Source organism: Schistocerca piceifrons, chromosome 1, assembly GCF_021461385.2.
Source record: "Schistocerca piceifrons isolate TAMUIC-IGC-003096 chromosome 1, iqSchPice1.1, whole genome shotgun sequence".
In the NCBI taxonomy this organism is placed as follows: Eukaryota; Metazoa; Arthropoda; class Insecta; order Orthoptera; family Acrididae; genus Schistocerca; species Schistocerca piceifrons.
The window spans coordinates 647,099,473-647,120,193 of NC_060138.1; the positions used below are offsets into that span (position 1 = coordinate 647,099,473).

General features: G+C 39.6%; 1 protein-coding gene across 1 annotated transcript in view; it reads right to left on the minus strand.

The window, feature by feature from the left end:
* The window catches only part of LOC124805156 (serine/threonine-protein kinase D1), a 244,912-nt gene that overhangs the window by 64,181 nt on the left and 160,010 nt on the right, over window positions 1-20,721 (minus strand). Inside the window, exons 14-15 of the mRNA XM_047265638.1 lie at window positions 5,140-5,323; window positions 2,838-3,020 (exon numbers count right to left, since the gene is read on the minus strand). Of these exons, the coding sequence (XP_047121594.1) occupies window positions 2,838-3,020; window positions 5,140-5,323 (367 nt within the window). The remainder of the gene's footprint in view (window positions 1-2,837; window positions 3,021-5,139; window positions 5,324-20,721) is intronic.

Sequence of the window (20,721 nt, forward strand, 5' to 3'; positions counted from 1 at the left end):
TCTTTGATGACACTGATCACTATTTAATCTGCAGTGAAACTGGTATTGTGAGGCCGAAAGTGCAGCACGTCAGGTCCATATGGAGGAGGAAATCAGGCACAAGTACATAACAGTGATCTCAGAAAGGTACCAGTTAGTTGAATGTAGTCAATTACAGTCATTGGAAAAGGAATGGACAAGGTACAGGGACACAGTACTAGAAGTGGCTAAAGAATGTCTTGGAACAGTAGTGTGTAAAAGTAGGATAAAGCAAACAGCTTGGTGGAATAACACAGTCAAGGCAGCCTGTAAAAGGAAAAAGATGGCGTATCAAAAATAGCTACATAATATAACTCAAGTAGACAAAGAAAGTTATGTTGAAGAAAGAAACAAAGCCAAAAAGATAATTGCAGCATCCAAGAAGAAATCTTGGGAAGACTTTGGAAACAGGTTGGAGACATTGGGTCAAGCTGCTGGAAAACCATTCTGGAGTGTAATTAGCAGTCTTCGAAAGGGAGGTAAGAAGGAAATGACAAGTATTTTGGACAGGTCAGGAAAACTGCTGGTGAATCCTGTTGATGCCTTGGGCAGATGGAGGGAATATTTTGAAGAGTTGCTCAATGTAGGTGAAAATACGATCAGTAATGTTTCAGATTTCGATGTACAATGGGACAGGAATGATGATGGAAATAGGATCACATATGAGGAAGTGGAGAAAATGGTCAATACGTTGCAGTGCAATAAAGCGGCTGGGGTGGATAAAATTAAGTCGGAACTCATCAAATACAGTGGAATGTCAGGTCTTAAATGGCTACACAGGATAATTGAAATGGCATGGGAGTCGGGACAGGTTCCATCAGACTGGATGAAAGCACTAATCACACCAATCTTTAAACATGGAAACAGAAAAGATTGTAACAACTACAGAGGTATCTCTTTAATCAGCGTTGTGGGTAAAATCTTCTCAGGTATTGTTGAAAGGAAAGTGCGAGTATTAGTTGAGGACAAATTGGATGAAAATCAGTGTGGGTTTAGGCCTCTTAGAGGTTGTCAGGACCAGATCTTTAGCTTACGGCAAATAATGGAGAAGTGTTACGAGTGAAACAGGGAATTGTATCTATGCTTTATAGATCTAGGAAAGGCATATGACCGGGTTCCTAGAAGGAAGTTATTGTCTGTTCTATGAGATTATGGAATAGGAACAAACTTTTGCAAGCAATTAAAGGTCTCTACATACATAGACAGGCAGCAGTTAGAGTTGACGGTAAATTGAGTTCATGGTTCAGAGTAGTTTCAGGGGTAAGACAAGGCTGCAACCTGTCTCCACTGTTGTTCATATTATTTATGGATCATATGTTGAAAACAATAAACTGGCTGGGCGAGATTAAGATATGTGAATACAAAATGAGCAGTCTCGCATATGCGGATGACTTAGTTGTGATGGCAGATTCGATTGAAAGTTTGCAGAGTAATATTTCAGAGCTAGATCAGAAATGTAAGGACTATGGTATGAAGATTAACATCTCCAAAATGAAAATAATGGCAGCGGGAAAGAGATATAAACGGACTGAGTGCTAAATAGGAGGAACAAAGTTAGAACAGATAGACAGTTTCAAGTACTTAGGATGCATATTCTCACAGGATGGCAACATAGTGAAAGAACTGGAAGCGAGGTGTAGCAAAGCTAATGCAGTGAGCACTCAGCTACGATCTACTCTCTTCTGCAAGAAGGAAGTCAGTACCAAGACTAAGTTATCTGTGCACGGTTCAATCTTTTGACCAACTTTGTTGTGTGGGAGCGAAAGCTGGGTGGATTCAGGTTACCTTATCAATAAGGTTGAGGTTATGGATATGAAAGTAGCTAGGATGATTGCAGGTACTAGTAGATGGGAACAATGGCAGGAGGGTGTCCACAATGAGGAAATCAAAGAAAAACTGGGAATGAACTCTATAGATGTAGCAGTCAGGGCGAACAGGCTTAGATGGTGGGGGCATGTTACACGCATGGGAGAAGCAAGGTTACCCAAGAGACTCATGGGTTCAGCAGTAGAGGGTAGGAGGAGTCGGGACAGACCAAGGAGAAGGTACCTGGATTCGGTTAAGAATGATTCTGAAGTGATACGCTTAACATCAGAAGAGGCATCAATATTAGCACTGAATAGGGGATCATGGAGGAATTTTATAAGGGGGACTATGCTCCAGACTGAACGCTGAAACGCATAATCAGTCTTAAATGATGATGATGATGATGATGATGATGACAATCTGATTGTCACAGCATGTGCCTAACGATGAAGGCATCAAAGCTTCAAAATCAATCGAATTACATCATCAAATACAGCAGTTTCAAATTTATTTTGAAACAAAGGGAAGTAATTGTTATTTAATACAATAATAGTCTAGCAGTTGACATCACCAATAAAAAATGGAGTTAAGCCCTTAGACAATCCTGACATTTTTGTATAACTTCTTGTTTCTTTTTCCTCAAGCGAAGATTTTTATATGCAAAAAATATTAAGTTTAGCCTTGGTCCATAGTCCATGTTAAGCCATAGATTCTTGAACTTCACAGGCAAGTCATGTAGTTATCTTTTGATACACATCCAGCAAACATATAATACCACCACCTGGCCCATGCATAAGAGAGATCCGCAAACAATGATCACACAGAACAAAATTATAAAGAATGAGCACACAGGACAAAGTAAGTACAAAGAACTTTTGTCAGTTAAAAACCTGAATGTTATTCCCAGTACAGCACTGTCAAATCAGTATTGCATAAATTGTAAGCTTTCCCAACTTCTGCAAAACAGTATTCTATAGAACAAGAAAGCACTATAAAAGCTAATTAACACAGACCTTCTGATGAAATTTCCTTCCAAGGTATAGCTGGATACATAAAGGCAGCATTTTGTATCTGTTCATTGATATCTTCATCTTCATTGAAAGGAAATGTTCCACTAAGGCTTACGTAAACAATAACACCAACACTCCACATATCTAATGATCGATTGTATCCTTTGTTACGAAGGACTTCAGGTGCTGAAAGATAGCAAAAATGTAATTGTTAATAAAGAGTATTCATATGACATTAAAATCTGAGAGAAATTGTACGAACAAGTAAACTTCCATTGTAAGGCAATATTTTTGAAATGGAAAAGGCTTATTTATCAACCTTTGGCAGCATCTACAACTCCTGATGATGAAATGTCAGAAAAACCACTAAACAATCATTGGGCGAAAAACTCAAGAGAAGCTCTGGTGGTCAACACACAAAGGCTCATCTACTGAAAGTCTTAACAGAATGTCTACGTAAGTGTTCCTGATTACACTTATAATGTGATGAAAGATGCACAAAGTCACATCTGAAACTGATGTGCTTCATTGTAAGGATCGTTATATGCATTCCTTGCAGTATATGTCATAGACTCCTAATACAGAGTTGTTGTCAATACGGCCATCACTAAAGTGTCACCATAAGCAAATAAAAAAATCTTGGTAACATAACATGTCACTAACAACTTCGTTTTTATGGGTGTCCACAGCCTCTTAAATTCTTAATAAAAGAAAACATGGTCTGTAGCAAGGTGTGACATTACAGCCTACTACAGACCATATTTTCATTTATTATATGTCACTAACACTTCGACAGAATCAATAGCTGATATTAGAATGAACACTGTATTTTACAATAAACTAACATAAGAAGTAATCATAAAAGTAAGTTCAGAGGTTTTCTCATGCTACCAGTGAGGTTAACAGCTTTTGCACTAAACCAGAATCATCCATTTAGCTGGAAACTTGAAAGCATATAGTCAGTAAAAACAAAATACTGAGCTTTAGGATACAGTAGGAATCTTGTACTGGTCTAATGGTTTAGATTAGGAACACCAAGAATGTGGCTCATGATCCATGCTCTGGCTTCTGTGTCATAACACCCAGCCTGGCTGCACACCTCCCCCACCGCCATACCATGCCACGTCACACCACGCTGTCTGAGCAGGAGACGGTGGAAGAGAAGGAAACTGTGAACATGCTGTATTTAAATGGCAATGCATTCGCACAATATATGGCTAGGTTTCGTATTTCTCAACAAAACAGATCACAAAGAAACAAATTTTTAATATTATTTAATTATTTTGGTGCACTGAAGACATAATATAATTTTTATCTGGTAGAAACTGTCAGCATATGGACAGAAGCAGACAATTTCACATATTTTCGTAATCAGGTTACCATGTAATTATGACTTATTTATTTTCATAATGGGAAAAAAATCTTTTACACACGTGTTGATTGACATGTTGTAGCACTTTTGCAGCCTCATTATGGAGATGTGGAACTTTTATGTGAGGGTGGAATCTCTACCTGAGGAAAACAATGAAGACATCCTGGACAGTTTAAATGTAAAAGGATTTGTCTTTCTTCAAAGTTCACATTTTTAAAAAATGGCAGTGAATTTAAAGAAATGGGCTGTGTTTGTCAGAATTTCTCTCTTCTACAATGCAATTTTCTTTCTACATTCATCTCCCTCAAATCAAAAATAAATTGTTTCTCATCTTGCAATGTCTTACTCTGAACAGTGTGCAGCCAGGATCACCTAAAATGTGAGGTCTGCAATCTACTATGGACACTCTAATTTTTGCTTCCATTTATTTTTAAAAACTTGTGAAGATTGATTGCTAGACTGCATCTTTTTGTGCAAGTAGCCACTGGATCTGTGACTGTTCTCCATAGCACAAACAAATAGCAAAGGGTGAACAGCACTGACATCGTGATTTTGCAGAACTGAAGTGAGTTGTGCCAATCGAAAAATGCCACACCGCAATTCTAAATAAAATGTTGTGCTGCACCATGTACTTCAGAGAAGGATGAACAAAGCTGAGACAGCCCGAGCTTCAGCCCATACATGTGGCTCGTGTGGTTTGGCACACTGTGCACTGTGGCTAGCCCTGGCCTAGATGGAGATGTGGTCTGGAGACTTACTCTGAAAATTATAAATAAAATGTCTGGACTGTTCATGAATCATGACAATAGCAGTGATGAGTGCTTGTGCTCCACATGTTGAAAGAGAGGAAATAAAATGAGGAATCCCATCAATTAATGACCTATATTATGGAAAATGTTAATCACTCTTAATATTATTATGAAATATTCTTACCTAGATAGGCAGGAGTACCGACCACAGATCTTCTAAATGACTTCTCACCAATTATGCGTGCATAGCCAAAGTCACACAGTTTCACCTGAGGAAACTCTGAGTCAGAGCTGAGCAACACATTCTCTGGCTTGAGATCACAATGTACAATATTTTTGCTATGAAGATGTTTCAGGGCTATAAGAATCTGCAAATGACAACAACAGAAGTTCTCACTATCCCTTTTAAGATAATTTCTTTCTACAGCACAACTTAAAGCACAAGGTTCCTCTACATCACAGCTTATTATTATTATTACTGTAAATATTATTACAAAGTAAATGTTATGGAATTTAACAGCCAAACTTCTGAATTATCTATAGAGTCATTTGCAAGATGTGTAGAAATCCTATCTACATAACATCACTATCAGTTTATTTTCAGAATAATGTCTTTTTCATTCATTTTAGTATCATTAGCACAGAAAATAATTCCACAGGGTATTCAAGTGTGAAAGTATGCAAAAAAATTGTTCAGCAGGGTAACAATAAGATGTCACACTGAACTACTTGACCAGCTTACAAGTAGTACTTTGCCTTCACTTCAGATTTCTGCCCAGTAGACCATCAAGGACTTTTACATGTAGTGCAATCCAATGCAATATATGAGGCTTATCTCAGTCTACCATAGTTCTAGCGTTGCCCAGCTTCGTATGCATGTATGTATGTATGTATGTATGTATATATGTAAGTATACTTCCATCTTTGTGTTCTAAAGAACATATGCCTCCACTGTATGATGTTTATTTATTTCTATTCATTACAGTGTTTGTATTCTACCACGTGTTTTCCAATGGTGTCTTCAATAGATTGAAACTGAAATTTTTTGCTGGAAAACTTTTATAGGTATGTTAACAACTGCCGTCTCAGATATAGTCAAGTTCGCACCTTTGACTAAAGAGACTTGTTATCAGGAAACGTTAATGTTTCTGAACAATCTGTTAAGGTATTTTGAAGATACCTTCTTTAAGTTACAAGCAGGGGTTGGACCATCATCAAAACTGACAGAAGTCCACACATGAGTTTAATTTTACTCGTGTGCAGTTGTTAAGAATGTGATCATCTACTTCCTGTTTAAAAGATAAGAGTTCATCCATGTAAAGCTTATTGTCCCCATTACGACAAAATAACGAGTGTGCATTTTATTAATTCTGAGATACAGGTGATTAAATGTTTCATAGCTCCAAAATTAATTATGGTAATTTAACAAACTGATTTTTATCTACTTTATTGTTACCACATTTACTAATATTAGGAGATGAGATTTGTCATCATACTTCTTCATGTTGAGCAGGGCAGTGTGTCAATTGCCTATTCATTGTTCTGGAATTAGCAAGACATACTGATTTTATATATACCAAATATAAATCAGACTTATTGGGTGCCAATTCCAACTCTATTGCTTCAAAATAAACAAGATACATTGCAAATCAAAGACTGAATCAACAGTATAACTGTAAACTAACAATCTAATCCAAAGAAACCTATAAACAGCATCAGAGTCCTCTTCAAAATGCGGTTCAGGCAATGCGTCACGCACAGTTTCATGGCTTAACAAATTGTTTCATACTCATGATTTACTGCACAATCATCTGTTTCTTTCACGTTATGAGCAGATTCTTAAGTTTTGTTTTAGTTTTCTCGTATATGCCTTGGGAAAAATATATTTGCTGAAGGGCATCCCTTTCTTTTTAATGTTAATTCAATAAAAGTTCCTATCAAATCTGTCTCATAAAACACTGAAAGCAGTTTGTTTCTTTCAGAGTGGAGTAGGTTAACACGGTGCACTGGAATTTTTAGGATGCCTTTCTAATCAATTTCAAAGTTTAGAAAACTGTTGTACAGCTTAGAGAAGACAACAAATGGATGAAGATTCTTCCTGCAACTTCAAATGAATTGTGTCCTTCCTTGATGGTGGTACAATGGCACAAACATACTTTCCTCCTCTATCGTAAAACAAAGTCATACTTCAATGTAACTTGACTGTATGTGGAGTATTTTTCATAATTTTTTTCAAGCTTTGTGAGAGAAATTTCTCATACCAATGATACCGCCGTAGAGGGGAAGCCATGACAGCTATAGAGTGTAGCACAGTGGCAATATTTAGTCAAAAATGTGCAAAGTAGGAAGTAGATTACAGCACAGCCATCCACAGGTAAGTGCTGATGTTATGCCTTACAAAACACACCGGCACCTAAACGGTAGAAGGTGGAAGCCTTTCCACACCAGCAACTATGGAAGTTTTTAGTACACGTGCTGTAATGCACAGCAGAGCCCTAGTAAGTGCAGCCCATGAGTGCATAAATACCTGTCCACTTTTGTATTGAATCATTTTTTGTTAGTATCGCAGCACTACCACCATAGGGCTGTGTCACTTGGGGCAGCATCCAGAAAGCTGTACGGGGTCCATAGTTTGACCTCGCATCAGGGCAACCTGCCATGAGCCACAAGCTGCAGAGCTGCCACAGCGCCAGCCAAGCCCTGGGACACAGTGCGCCACTTCTACAATGGGTCACAGCCACTGCTGTGCTGAAGATATCAGCTGTGCCTCGGTTGCCACTGCCTTAGACGTCGAGTCAAGAGGCCGTCACTGATAAAAGCAGTGGCATTGCGAAACTGCTTGGCCATGCCACGCACTGTCAGGATTGTAGCAGGTTACACACACACACACACACACGTGCATGTGGGACAAGTGGATGCCTCAACCACACTGTCGCTGCTTGTAACGAATCACAGTGAAGGGCTGTAATAAAGAAATTTGAAAAGGACAAAACTACTCTATTTACTCCAGTCCTCTTTCAATAGTGACACTGTCAGTTACAGCACAACTTTCTGATAGCCGAGTTTTGCACAGGCGTTTTCTTATGTTTTGTAATCAGACATCACACTGGAGAGAACAAATCTGTCGGGCTCAGAGTTATTGTCACCTTGAAACTGTTTTACAATACAAGTCTGTTTCCTAACTATGGCCCATAATTCAGAACAGCAAAAAATGTGAATGACCTAAACCAGTAACTAGGTTAAAAAAAAAAAATAGCTATGAAAATGCAATTACACGAAGTATACATATCAAAAGAAGGAATGTTTTAAGTAGAGAGTAGCCTGGATTGTATGGAGAAATTAACACAGTGCTCTTGGTTGCTGGACAAGAAACTGCTTGGCAGCTGTGATGCACCTGGCACCTGTTACAATACTCTACATTGTATCATTGCACTGATCGATCGTGCTGCGAGACTGCTGTCTGTGATGACGGCAGATGACATCGTGGAAGACACCATACCAGCCCCCTTGGTAGAAGCACAGCGTCAGTATTGAGAACGTGAGCAGCGAAATATATCCTATGTCCCGAATCAGTCATTCGTGCCAGTGATTGTGAGTTGTTCAGCCAGAGCTGCACTTCAGGCAACAGATGGGTTGCAGGTTCTGGAGGCAAATACTGTCCTTGAGTGGTTGTGTATGGTGGTGCTTCTTTGAACGCGTACATAGGCTTCACTCTACTGATGAAACAGTATACTCCTTGCTGTTCCATAAAATGTCCACAGTCTGCACATCTCGTTCTAACATGTCGCACAGGCTGATGTACAGGCTGTAAAGTTGGCTTCGTTCCCTTAGCATGGAGTATGGCATATGAGATGTCTCTAATTGTTGTATACTTAACATTGTGTTGTGTCATGATGAGAAGCTTTTGATGGGTTGATTTGAGCAATGTGTTCAGTAGCTGTAGAAAGAACTGTAGTTGGACTTGTGTAGCTTCAAGCATTGTGTTTGCGTCAATGTACTCACCTGAAAGATGTAATGTTTCTCTGTAAACTAGTTCTGTGGCCGAGGATTTGATATCACTTGCATGTAGTCCTCAGGTCCAGAAGTACTACTGGCAAGTCAGTCGACAAAGTGACATCATGCCTCATGAGTGCTACTTTCGCTGAACAGTGATAGCATTCCAGCATGCCATTACTGGCTGGGTGGTAACTGCTTGTCCTATGGTGTTTACTGTTACAGAACTTGGAAAGCTGACTGAATCATTCTGATTCGGATTGCAGTCCATGATCATATACCTGGGTGACACATGTTGTGAATGCTGTTGAACACTTGATTGTGGAATGCTGGTTGGAGAAAAAGGCAGTGTCTTCTACTTGGAGATGTTGCAATACACTTTTGAATCTACTTTGGGAACATCGTCAATAAGTTTCTTCTGTAGTGATGAAGCAGCATTGTCAATGAAGGTGCGGAGTTCATCATCCTCCTGCTGTGCTTTTGCTAATGCCACAAAATCAATCAGGTCTTCTACATTGCTGGAGTGCAAAACAAAAGTCTGCTACGATTTTGCCAATACCACAGATATGTAGAACGTCAGTATTGAACTGTACCATGAACTCAAATTGACTGAAATAGCATGGAGACCAATTGGTGCTGTTCTGTTTAAACGGGTAAATCAAAGACTTATGGTCTGAAAATATCGTGAATAAAGGGGCCTCTATCTGTGGGAGAAAATACTGAACGGGCTCATACACTGCTAATAGCTCATGGCCTTAAGCACTCCACTTCCTCTATGACTGCGGCAGTTCATGTGCAAAAACGTTAATGGCTGTCATGTAATATTTACTCGCTGTTGTAGTGCTGCGCCAACATCTGTCCGACTCATGTCAACAACCAAGGCTAAGGGCGCATCTAGTTCAGGGTGAGCTATAAGCGTTGCTTTTAGCCGCACTCTGCTTAACACTATCAAACACGCTACACATCGCTTCTGTCCATTGTACCAGGGAATTGTCTTTCACTTTTGGTCCAGAAAGCACTGCAGTCAACAGTTCCTGTATATCAACAGTATGCGGAACGCAAGAGTTTCTGAACTAATATTGATTGCAAGGTTGAGTGCAGCAACCAAGGGCAAAAAGAATGAAAGGATCATGTGGCATTGTTGCCTGGGAGGCCCTGTCCGGGGAAGTTCTGCGACTGGGTGCAAGTCTTATTTCAGGTGACACCACATTGGGTGACTTGTGCATCAGTGGTGATGAGATGATGAGGATGATGACAACACAGCACCCCGTCCACGGGCACAGAAAATCTCCAACCCGACCGGGAATCGAACCCAGGGTCACAACATGGAAGGCAAGCACATTACCACTCAGCTAAGCAGGCGGACTACCAAGGGCATAATGGTGGCCACAGGCACAATGGCTTTTATCAGTAATGTGCACCAATATTGAGATAAGAAGACATTGTTCTTCTGGCACACCATCTCAACAGCAGCTACTCAGAATCTACATATTCAAGGCAAGGAAGGTCTTAAGTTGTTGTTGTTGTTGTGGTCTTCAGTCTTGAGATTGGTTTGATGCAGCTCTCCATGCTACTCTATCCTGTGCAAGCTTCTTCACCTCCCAGTACCTACTGCAACCTACATCCTTCTGAATCTGTTTAGTGTATTCATCTCTTGGTCTCCCTCTACGATTTTTACCCTCCATGGTGCCTTCCAATACTAAACTGGTGATCCCTTGATGCCTCAGAACATGTTCTACCAACCGATCCCTTCTTCTAGTCAAGTTGTGCCACAAACTTCTCTTCTCCCCAATCCTATTCACGTCATTAGTTATATGATCTACCCATCTAATCTTCAGCATTCTTCTGTAGCACCACATTTCGAAAGCTTCTATTCTCTTCTTGTCCAAACTATTTATCATCCATGTTTCACTTCCATACATGGCTACGCTCCATACAAATACTTTCAGAAACGACTTCCTGACACTTATATCTATACTCGATGTTAACAAATTTCTCTTCATCAGAAACGCTTTCCTTGCCATTGCCAGTCTACATTTTATATCCTCTCTACTTCGACCATCATCAGTTATTTTGCTCCCCAAATAGCAAAACTTCTTTACTACTTCAAGTGTCTCATTTCCTAATCTAATTCCCTCAGCGTCACCCACTTAATTCAACATTCCATTATCCTCTTTTTGCTTTTGTTGATGTTCATCTTATACCCTCCTTTCATGACACTGTCCATTCTGTTCAACTGCTCTTCCAAGTCCTTTGCTGTCTCTCACAGAATTACAATGTCATCGGCGAACCTCAAAGTTTTTATTTCTTCTCCGTGGATTTTAATACTCACTCCGAATTTTCTTTTGTTTCCTTCACTGCTTGCTCAATATACAGACTGAATAACATCGGGGATAGGCTACAACCCTGTCTCACTCCCTTCCCAACCACTGCTTCCCTTTCATGCCCCTCGACTCTTATAACTGCCATCTGGTTTCTGTACAAATTGTAAATAGCCTTTCGCTCCCTGTTTTTACCTCTGCCACCTTCAGAATTTGAAAGAGAGTATTCCAGTCAACATTGTCAAAAGCTTTTTCTAAGTCTACAAATGCTAGAAATGTAGGTTTGCCTTTCCTTAATCTAGTTTCTAAGATAAGTCGTAGGGTCAGTATTGCCTCACATGTTCCAATATTTCTACGGAATCCAAACAGATCCCCCCCGAGGTCAGCTTCTACCAGTTTTTCCATTCGTCTGTAGAGAATACGCGTTAGTATTTTGCAACTGTGACTTATTAAACTGATAGTTCGGTAATTTTCACATCTGTCAGCACCTGCCTTCTTTGGGATTGGAATTATTATATTCTTCTTGAAGTCTGAAGGTATTTCACCTGTCTCATACATCTTGCTCACCAGATGGTAGAGTTTCGTCAGGACTGGCTCTCCCAAGGCCTTCAGTAGTTCCAATGGAATGTTGTCTACTCCCGGGGCCTTGTTTCAACTCAGGTCTTTCAGTGCTCTGTCAAACTCTTCACGCAGTATCATATCTCCCATTTCATCTTCATCTACATCCTCTTCCATTTCCATAATATTGTCCTCAAGTACATTGCCTTTGTATAGACCCTCTATATACTCCCTCCACCTTTCTGCTTTCCCTTCTTTGCTTAGAACTGGGTATTCATACAAGTGGTTCTCTTTTCTCCAAAGGTCTCTTTAATTTTCCTGTAGGCAGTATCTATCTTAACCCTAGTGAGATAAGCCTCTACATCCTTACATTTGTCCTCTAGCCATCCCTGCTTAGCCATTTTGCACTTCCTGTCGATCTCATTTTTGAGACGTTTGTATTCCTTTTTGCCTGCTTCATTTACTGCATTTTTATATTTTCTCCTTTCATCAATTAAATTCAATATTTCTTCTGTTACCCAAGGATTTCTACGAGCCCTCGTCTTTTTACCTACTAGGTCCTCTGCTGCCTTCACTACCCATTCTTCTTCTACTGTATTTCTTTCCCCCATTCCTGTCAATTGTTCCCTTTTGCTCTCCCTAAACTCTGCACAACCTCTGGTTTAGTCAGTTTATCCAGGTCCCACTCCTTAAATTCCCACCTTTTTGCAGTTTCTTCAGTTTTAACCTACAGTTCATAACCAATAGATTGTGGTCAGAGTCCACATCTGCCCCTGGAAATGTCTTACAATTTAAAACCTGGTTCCTAAATCTCTGTCTTACCATTATATAATCTATCTGAAACCTGTCAGTATCTCCAGGCTTCTTCCATGTATACGACCTTCTTTTGTGATTCTTGAATCAAGTGTTAGCTATGATTAAGTTATGCTCTGTGCAAAATTCTATCAGGTGGCTTCCTCTTTCATTTCTTAGCCCCAATCCATATCCACCTATTACGTTTCCTTCTCTCCCTTTTCCTACTACCGAATTCCAGTCACCCATGACTATTAAGTTAAATTACAGAATCAGAAGTGCAGAGATCTCAATCAGTATTATCAAATATGTGACGCAGATCTGAATAATGAAATAATTCACGCTAATGGTTTTAAATAGTTCTAAATCTTTACAAGTTCCTACTTCCACTATTCAAGTAACTTCATGAAATAATTTGAGTACATAAAGGTAATTTTTTTTAAATGCATGGCACTGAATGCTTCCTCAGAGCTACAGAACAATAAATGGATTCAATGGTCACTTTTTTTACTATACGTCTGCTGAAGAAACAGTTTTATTAAAGTAATTTTTACAGGAGTTTAATATTAAAATGATCAGTAAAATGATAGCGTTTTTGGTCACATTGCACAGCAGAATCTCATGTTAGTAGTGAATATGCTACAAGTGTCAGCTTACCCATCTTGTGTTTGAGTTTGCGGAATGTTAACGTAAAAATACAGAAACATTTCAGTAAAAGTATAAGTATTTTATTTAAAGCAAAGAACTCAAGTTCAAAAATTTAATTACTTTCACATTTCCTTCATAAACATTGAATAAGATTTTGTTTCTTCAGAGCTGGCAATCGATCATTGTGGTTTTAGTTTCATTTTCATGGGATTTCACATGGGAAGTGACCATCGCTCTAGTTGAACCTCACTGACCAAGTCTCACTGAGGCTATCTGCTATTGTGGTGGCTTATTGGAATCATAATGCAGTGAGATAGTACATAAGATAAGAATGGTGTTATTTCATGAGACGATTAAAACAGTGCTCTATCGCAGATCAAACTATCTGATTACCTCTGTTTTGGTGAAAATATTTACCTGGTTAAAAATTCACTACATATTTTGTAATTTACAAGATGAGATGAATTTCATATTTTTAAGTGAATAAATAAGTATATGCTCTTCTGAGTGAATAACAGAGTAATTGCACAGCAGTGACATATGCGAAGCTGGGCAGGTGGCTAAAGTTTTCTGTGGCTGTCTCACAGCCAGCGATCTATCTATCTATCTATCTATATCCGAATCCCGCTCCAGCTACTGTCGGGTCTGGGTGCTGATGAGCCCTCTCCATTTGGCTCGGTCCTCCCACCACTTTTCTTCCTCCACTTGCTGCCAGGTCACACCTCTCCTTTCAACAGATATTCTCACTCCCATTTTCCACCGTGTTCTTGGGCGCCCTCTAGGTCTTTTCCCATCCATCTTTAGTTCTTCCATAATTTTGGGGAGTCTCTGCCCATGCATCCTCTTAACATGCCCATACTATCTTAATCTCTTTCTTTCAATTTCTTCTCTCATACTTTTTTGTTTGAGGTCCTTTCTAATCTCTACATTCCTTACTCTGTCCATTCTTGTTTTTCCCTTAACTGCTCTGCGAAATTTCATTTCCCCTGCTTGCAGTCTGCTCCAGTCCCTTTCTGTCATTGTCCATGTTTCTCCACCATAGGTGACAATAGGGATGTAATAATTCTTATACATAAGGAGTTTTGCTCTTTCTGAAACTTCATTATTCCAAATCAGATGTTTTATTGTTTGGTAGAAATTGCCTCCCTTCTGTAACCTCCTATTAATTTCGTTAGTTATTCTTCCATTCCTAGATATTTCACTCCCTAAATAATTGAAACTTTCTACCACTTTGAGGGGTTCTCCATTCAAGGTAATATTTCCGTTGATTCCTTTCTCCCTTCCAAATACCATTACTTCACTCTTATCTTTATTTATTTTTAATCCATACCTTTTCATTATTTCCTTCCACGCATCAAGCTGTAACTGTACATCTACCTCTTTATCACCCCATATTACCATATCATCTGCAAAAATCATCTTTTTGTCTTTTTCTTTTACTATATCTTTAACTGCCCTATTCATTCCTTCCATCACAACATTAAAAAGCGCAGGAGATAGAATACTTCCTTGCTTAAGTCCTTGTCTTATTTCGAAGTATTCAGAGTTCTCCAATGGTGTTCTAATTCTACAATTGTGGCCTCTGTACATTGTCTTTATAACATTAATGTATCCATCTTCTATATCTATCTTCTTCAGTTCGTCCTAGAGTCTTTCCCTGTTAACTGAGTCATATGCCTTTTCTATGTCTATAAAAACCATTATCACCCTCTTGTTATACTCCCAACTTTTTTCCATCAGTTGACGGATAGAAAATATCAGGTCGATCGTGCTCCTTCCTTTCCTAAACCCATGCTGTTCTTCACTCAGCTCCTTTTCTATCTTTTCACTTATTCGATTTAGTAAAATTCTTTCAAAAATCTTGGCTGTATGGCTCATGAGGGTTATTCCTCTGTAGTTTTTACGAAGTCTTTTATTGCCTTTCTTGAAGATGGGAACAATGTCTCCTGTTCTCCAGTCGTCAGGTATTTTTCTATTTCTCCACACGCTTTATAGTACTCTATACAGCCACTGCATTCCCACTGGACCTGCTGCTCTTACCATGTCCACTGATACTTCATCAGGTCCTGAGGCTTTCCCCCCATTCACCTTCTTCACAGCTTTTTCCATTTCTTCCCGTGTAATTTGTCCTAATTCTGCTTCCCAACTTCTCTCAATTTCTTCATTATTTGTTGTTTCCTCATGTACCTGCTCCTCAGCGTTTAACAGCTTCTTAAAATGTTCTTTCCAGAGATCTTTTATATTCCCTGGATCTTCAATAATGGTACCGTCCTCTGTTTCCATCTTTACTGGTACTTCAGAAGCCTTCCTTTTATTTTTCATCATTTTATAGAACATTTTCTTATTGCTCTTCACATCTTCTTCAAGTTTTTTTTGTAAACTCTACCCATGCCTTTTTCTTTGCTGTTTCCACTATTTCTTTGCACTTCTTCTTTTCCTCTATATATCTTTTATGGTCTTCGTCATTTTTAGTTTTCCACCATTTTCTCCATGCTCCATTTTTTCTTCTAACTGCTTGGATTGTGGTATCATCCCACCAACTTGTCTGTCTTATTTTTTCCTTTCCAGATGTTCTGTCACATACTTTTTGTGCTGCTTCGACTAAAGTGTCTTTGAATAAACTCCATTCTTTTTCTACATCGCAGAAAACTTCTTTTGGAAATTTTTGTGTTATTAATTCTCAGTACTTCTCAGCACATTCACTCACAGCCAGCAATTGTGGCAAAAAAGAGGTGGACACACAGACCATAGAGACAGTGCAAGCCACTGGAATCGTAAACCTTCCTCCACGAAAGCAATTTCCTCAAGTAATACAACATGTGTAATGGATGTGGTGATAAGTGCACAGACATGTAAGCTAATATCTTTTCTTAGTTGAAACTGACAGACAGTATTACAAAAAAGATAAAGTGGATCACTCTTACACGAACTTACAATTCTAATCTTGCCGATATGAGTTCACGTAGTGAATTATAGCCATTGAAAAACAACCAAGAGTTCGGCCATGTACCCCATTTCTGTGTGACCTGTTACAAAAAATGTATGATCAGTTGACTTTAACTTTGGATGGTTCTCACAATGAGTGATATACATAGACAGAAATGTGGAGTTCTTCTGCTGATCCCACATCCAGCTAACTTCAACTTCACTTGCAAATTTCTGGTAGTGCTACAATGTAAATAGAGAAACATGACGATTTCAGCTGATCCTCTTTAACTGCCTCTCTCATTCTACAAGTAACAAGTGTTGTCTTGATTTCTTAGGTTGTATATGGTGAAATTGTATAGTCAGTTTTCTCAGGTAGAACATTCGCTCACAAGGTCCCTTAGGCATATTTAACATAGCTTATAGATCCAAATTTACAGTCAGAACACTTATTTCCCTTTGTGCTAACATTTTGTCTTCACTGTACTTCTTTCAAGCCAGATCTCTTCTCTGCAAATGTTTATCACAATCTTCTTGTTTGCTGTTTGAGCAGCTTCTCACTCACAGTAAGGCATCTAAATGCAGTTCATTTGCAACATTATCTTTCTTTAGTTTAAAGGCTCCTGAATTGTACTCACAGAATATTTGCAAATAATGCAGTCTTATAAATGGCTACACAATTGGAATACACTTTTGTCCAGCAAGAATGCTGTGTATAACGAACTGTCCTTTTGCTCTCGTAGACCAACACCTTCAACCTATTACCTGGAACCTACCCTCCTATATAAAAGACCATTTCCTCCACCAACTCCACACAGTTCCTGTCCCTTTACAACATGGTACCCTGCTCGTCACTACTGATGCCACCTCGCTTTACACTAACATTCCTACTGCCCATGGCCTTACCACTACTGAGCACTAGCTTTCACAATGCCCAACCGATTCCAAACCAAATCAACAACCTCCTTCCTTGTCACCATTACCTACAAACAAATCTGGAGGATGGCTATGGGCACCCATATGGCACCATTCTATGCCGACATATTCATGGGCCATCTACAGGAATCCTTCCTAAAAACCCAGAATCCTAAATCCCTCACCTGGTTCAGATTCATTGATGACATCTTTGCTATATAGATCAAAGGTGAGGACACCCTATCTACATTCCTCCAGAACCACAACTTCTCCCCTATTTGCTTCACTTGGTCCCACTCAAACCAACAAGCCACCTACCTAGGTGTTGACCTCCACCTCAGAGATGGCTGCATCAGTACCTCTGTCCATATCTAACCTACTAACCACCAGGAACACGTCCACTTCGACAGCTTCCACCCGTTCTATACCAAGAAGTCCCTTCTGTACAGCCTAGCCATCCATGATCATCACATCTGAAGTGACGAGCAGTCCCTCTCAAAATATACTGAGGGTCTCACTGAAGCCTTCATTGACTGTAATTATCCTCCCAACCTGGTACAAAAATATATCTCCTGTGCCTTATCTTTCCAGTCTCCCACCCCCTCCCAAAGTCCCACCGTCCGGCAACAGAGGAGCATTCCCCTCGTAACTCAGTACCTCTCAGGACTGGAGCAACTGAATTACATTCTTTACCAGGGTTTTGATTACCTCTTGTCACGCCCTAAAATGAGAAATGTCCTGCTCACTATCCTTCCCACCCCTCCCACAGTGGTATTCTGCCATCCACCAAACCTACACAATATCCTCATCCATCCTTACACATCTCCTGCTCCCAATCCCTTACCTCATGGTTCACACCCTGTCCCATACATCCAGCCACCATCACCTACTCCAGTCCGGTCCCAAACATCACCTATCCCACCAAAGGCAGGGCTACCTGTGAAACCAGCCATGTGGTCTACAAGCTAAACCGCAACCACTGTGCTGCATTCTATGTGGGCATGACAACCACCAACGTCTGTCCACATGAATGGCCACCGACAAACTGTGGCCAAGAAACAAGTGGACCACCCTGTTGCTGAACATGCTGCAACATGATATCCTTTATTTCAATGACTGCTTCACTGCCTTTGCCATATGGATCCTTCCCACCAACACCAGCTTTTCTGAACTGCACAGGTGGGGACTTTCCCTCCAATAGACCCTACATTCCCATAACCCTCCTTGCCTCAACCTTTGTTAAGTCACTGTCTTCATTCACCCAGCCCCTTCCCTGTTTCCATTCCAGCGTTACACAGCCGGCATTCCACCAGCACACCCAGTCCTTTTATTTCTCTCCTTTCCCACTGCTTCCCTGCCCACCTCTCCCATGCCCTCCATCTAACCTACAGCACTTCACTGTCCGCCACCCCCACCACACTATCCCTCCTCCTCCCCGCCCCAGCCTACTTCTTACCCCCACCCAACTGCCACTCCCATCATGCACTGGTGTTGCTGCTCACAGTGTGGTTTCAGTTGCCTGAGACTGCAATCGTTTGTGTGTGTGTGTGTGTGTGTGTGTGTGTGTGTGTGTGTGTGTTTTTTTTCTATTTTCGATGAAGGCCTTAATGACCAAAGGCTTTAATTGTGACAGTCTTTTTGTTATGTTTATTTGCGACTCAGCATCTCCACTATATGGTGAGCAGCAACTTTCCTTTTTGTAATATTGTTACATTCCGTCCTGGATTTTCCACTGTTTGTTTGTCCTGTTAAATGAACAGCTGACATGTTATCAAACACATTGTTACAAGTGAAGTGACGTAAATAATGACGAAATACTTTGCACGTAAGAAAACTTCTAAGACTACCCAATCAATGTGTGTAGGATATTAGTGTTAGCACAATACACTGAGGGCTTTTAACAGAGAACCAAAATCATGAATGTAGGGCATTCAATGTTGTGGCATTACCAAGTATGCCCATTTTGTACTTTCATGATAAAGGACATTGCATTTTCTCCAACAAGGCAACTTATTTGAAGTTTTACCATAACAAAGAAAATGAAACTGACTGATGCATATAAGTAAAAGTCACTATTTTCACACATCTGTTATTCTGCCGTAAGTGGATAATATAGCATCAATGCCACAAACGTTTAGTTTCCAGAGTATAATAGTCTGGTCTACAAAATCAAAGCTCTCAACAAAATCACATAAAAAGCTAACAGGATAAATTTACTTGTTCATCTTTTGCCAGGACATCATTTGCAAAGTTTCATTTATTTATTTTGTAAAATAAAAATCGTTTGCAGAAGTCAAACTGAAAGGCAATTAGCAGAGCTCTGCTTCTAAAAATTCGTCAGTATATTATTTCCCAGTTATGATTACTTTAATTATGCTTACAGTGTTGCAAATTAACACACCACTAATAACAGAAAGAAGGTCAAAAAAATTGCTTTGGTTATAGTATTCAGCTGATGTATACTATTGCATTATCAATAATTGAAGGACCAAGAGCAACAACTCACTCAATAGTTGAACTGCTGAGTCATAGATAGGCATATAAAAAAAGAAAGAGAACAGCTAGCTGTCAGGCAAATCTTAAATCTTCCTATCTTCCTCCAAGGCCTGGGCACAGTGTCGCCCCCCCCCCCCCTCCCTACCACCTCTCTCTCTCTCTCTCTCTCTCTCTCTCCCCCCCCCCCCCCCCCCCTGTGGCTATTAACAACTCAGCATGGTGAATGTTCAGTGAGTTGTTACCTTTACTCCTTAACTTATTTATGTTCTGTCCAGGACTTTCCATTACCATATTACTATTGCATCTGCGTGAGAAAACTATATAATTACAAGGAGAACTGAATGGATAGCTATTACTTGCAATCAGAAGGTGAAATTTCAAGTACTTATCAACAAAAACACTTGAAATGGAAAAATCTGCATCCAGCTTTTGGATATTGTACAATTTTTTTCCCCCAGAGAGGAAGGAGGCATGTATTGGGGAAGGTTGGAAAAAAGTGGCAAGGCACTAATAACCAAGTGGAGAGGACTTCATTTATAATTCTAGATAATTAATACTTATGCAGATATATGGATATCTATTTGCTGTAAAAAAAAAACAACTTTCTGTCAGTTCTATACTCTGGAAAGTACAAAGTAATGTTTTAGTTCTCACAATCATTATGTACAACAATCAGTAGGAGGAGTTAAGATTAAATTATAGCTTAAATTAGTTTTTAATCTACAGCTATAGAATGTGAGATATTTCAACTGTAAACCATTTCAAATGAAAACTTTTGATTATATATGTGATGATTCCATTGGATACTTAAGCCACGAGATTGTTACTTATACTAGAATGATTACCGTATTTACTCGAATCTAAGCTGCACTCGAATCTAAGCCACACCTGAAAAATGAGACTCGAAATCAAGGAAAAAAATTTTTCCTGAATCTAAGCCGCACCTGAAATGTGAGACTCGAAAATCAAGGGGAGAGAAAAGTTTTAGGTCGCACCTCCAAATCAAAACAAAGTTCGCCTAGTTGCAATATGAGACACAATTTAGGTCGAATGAATGACGATACAGCTGCAGTAGTTTGGTTCGAGTCGTAAGCTTAGCAGTTACGGTTTACCAGGTA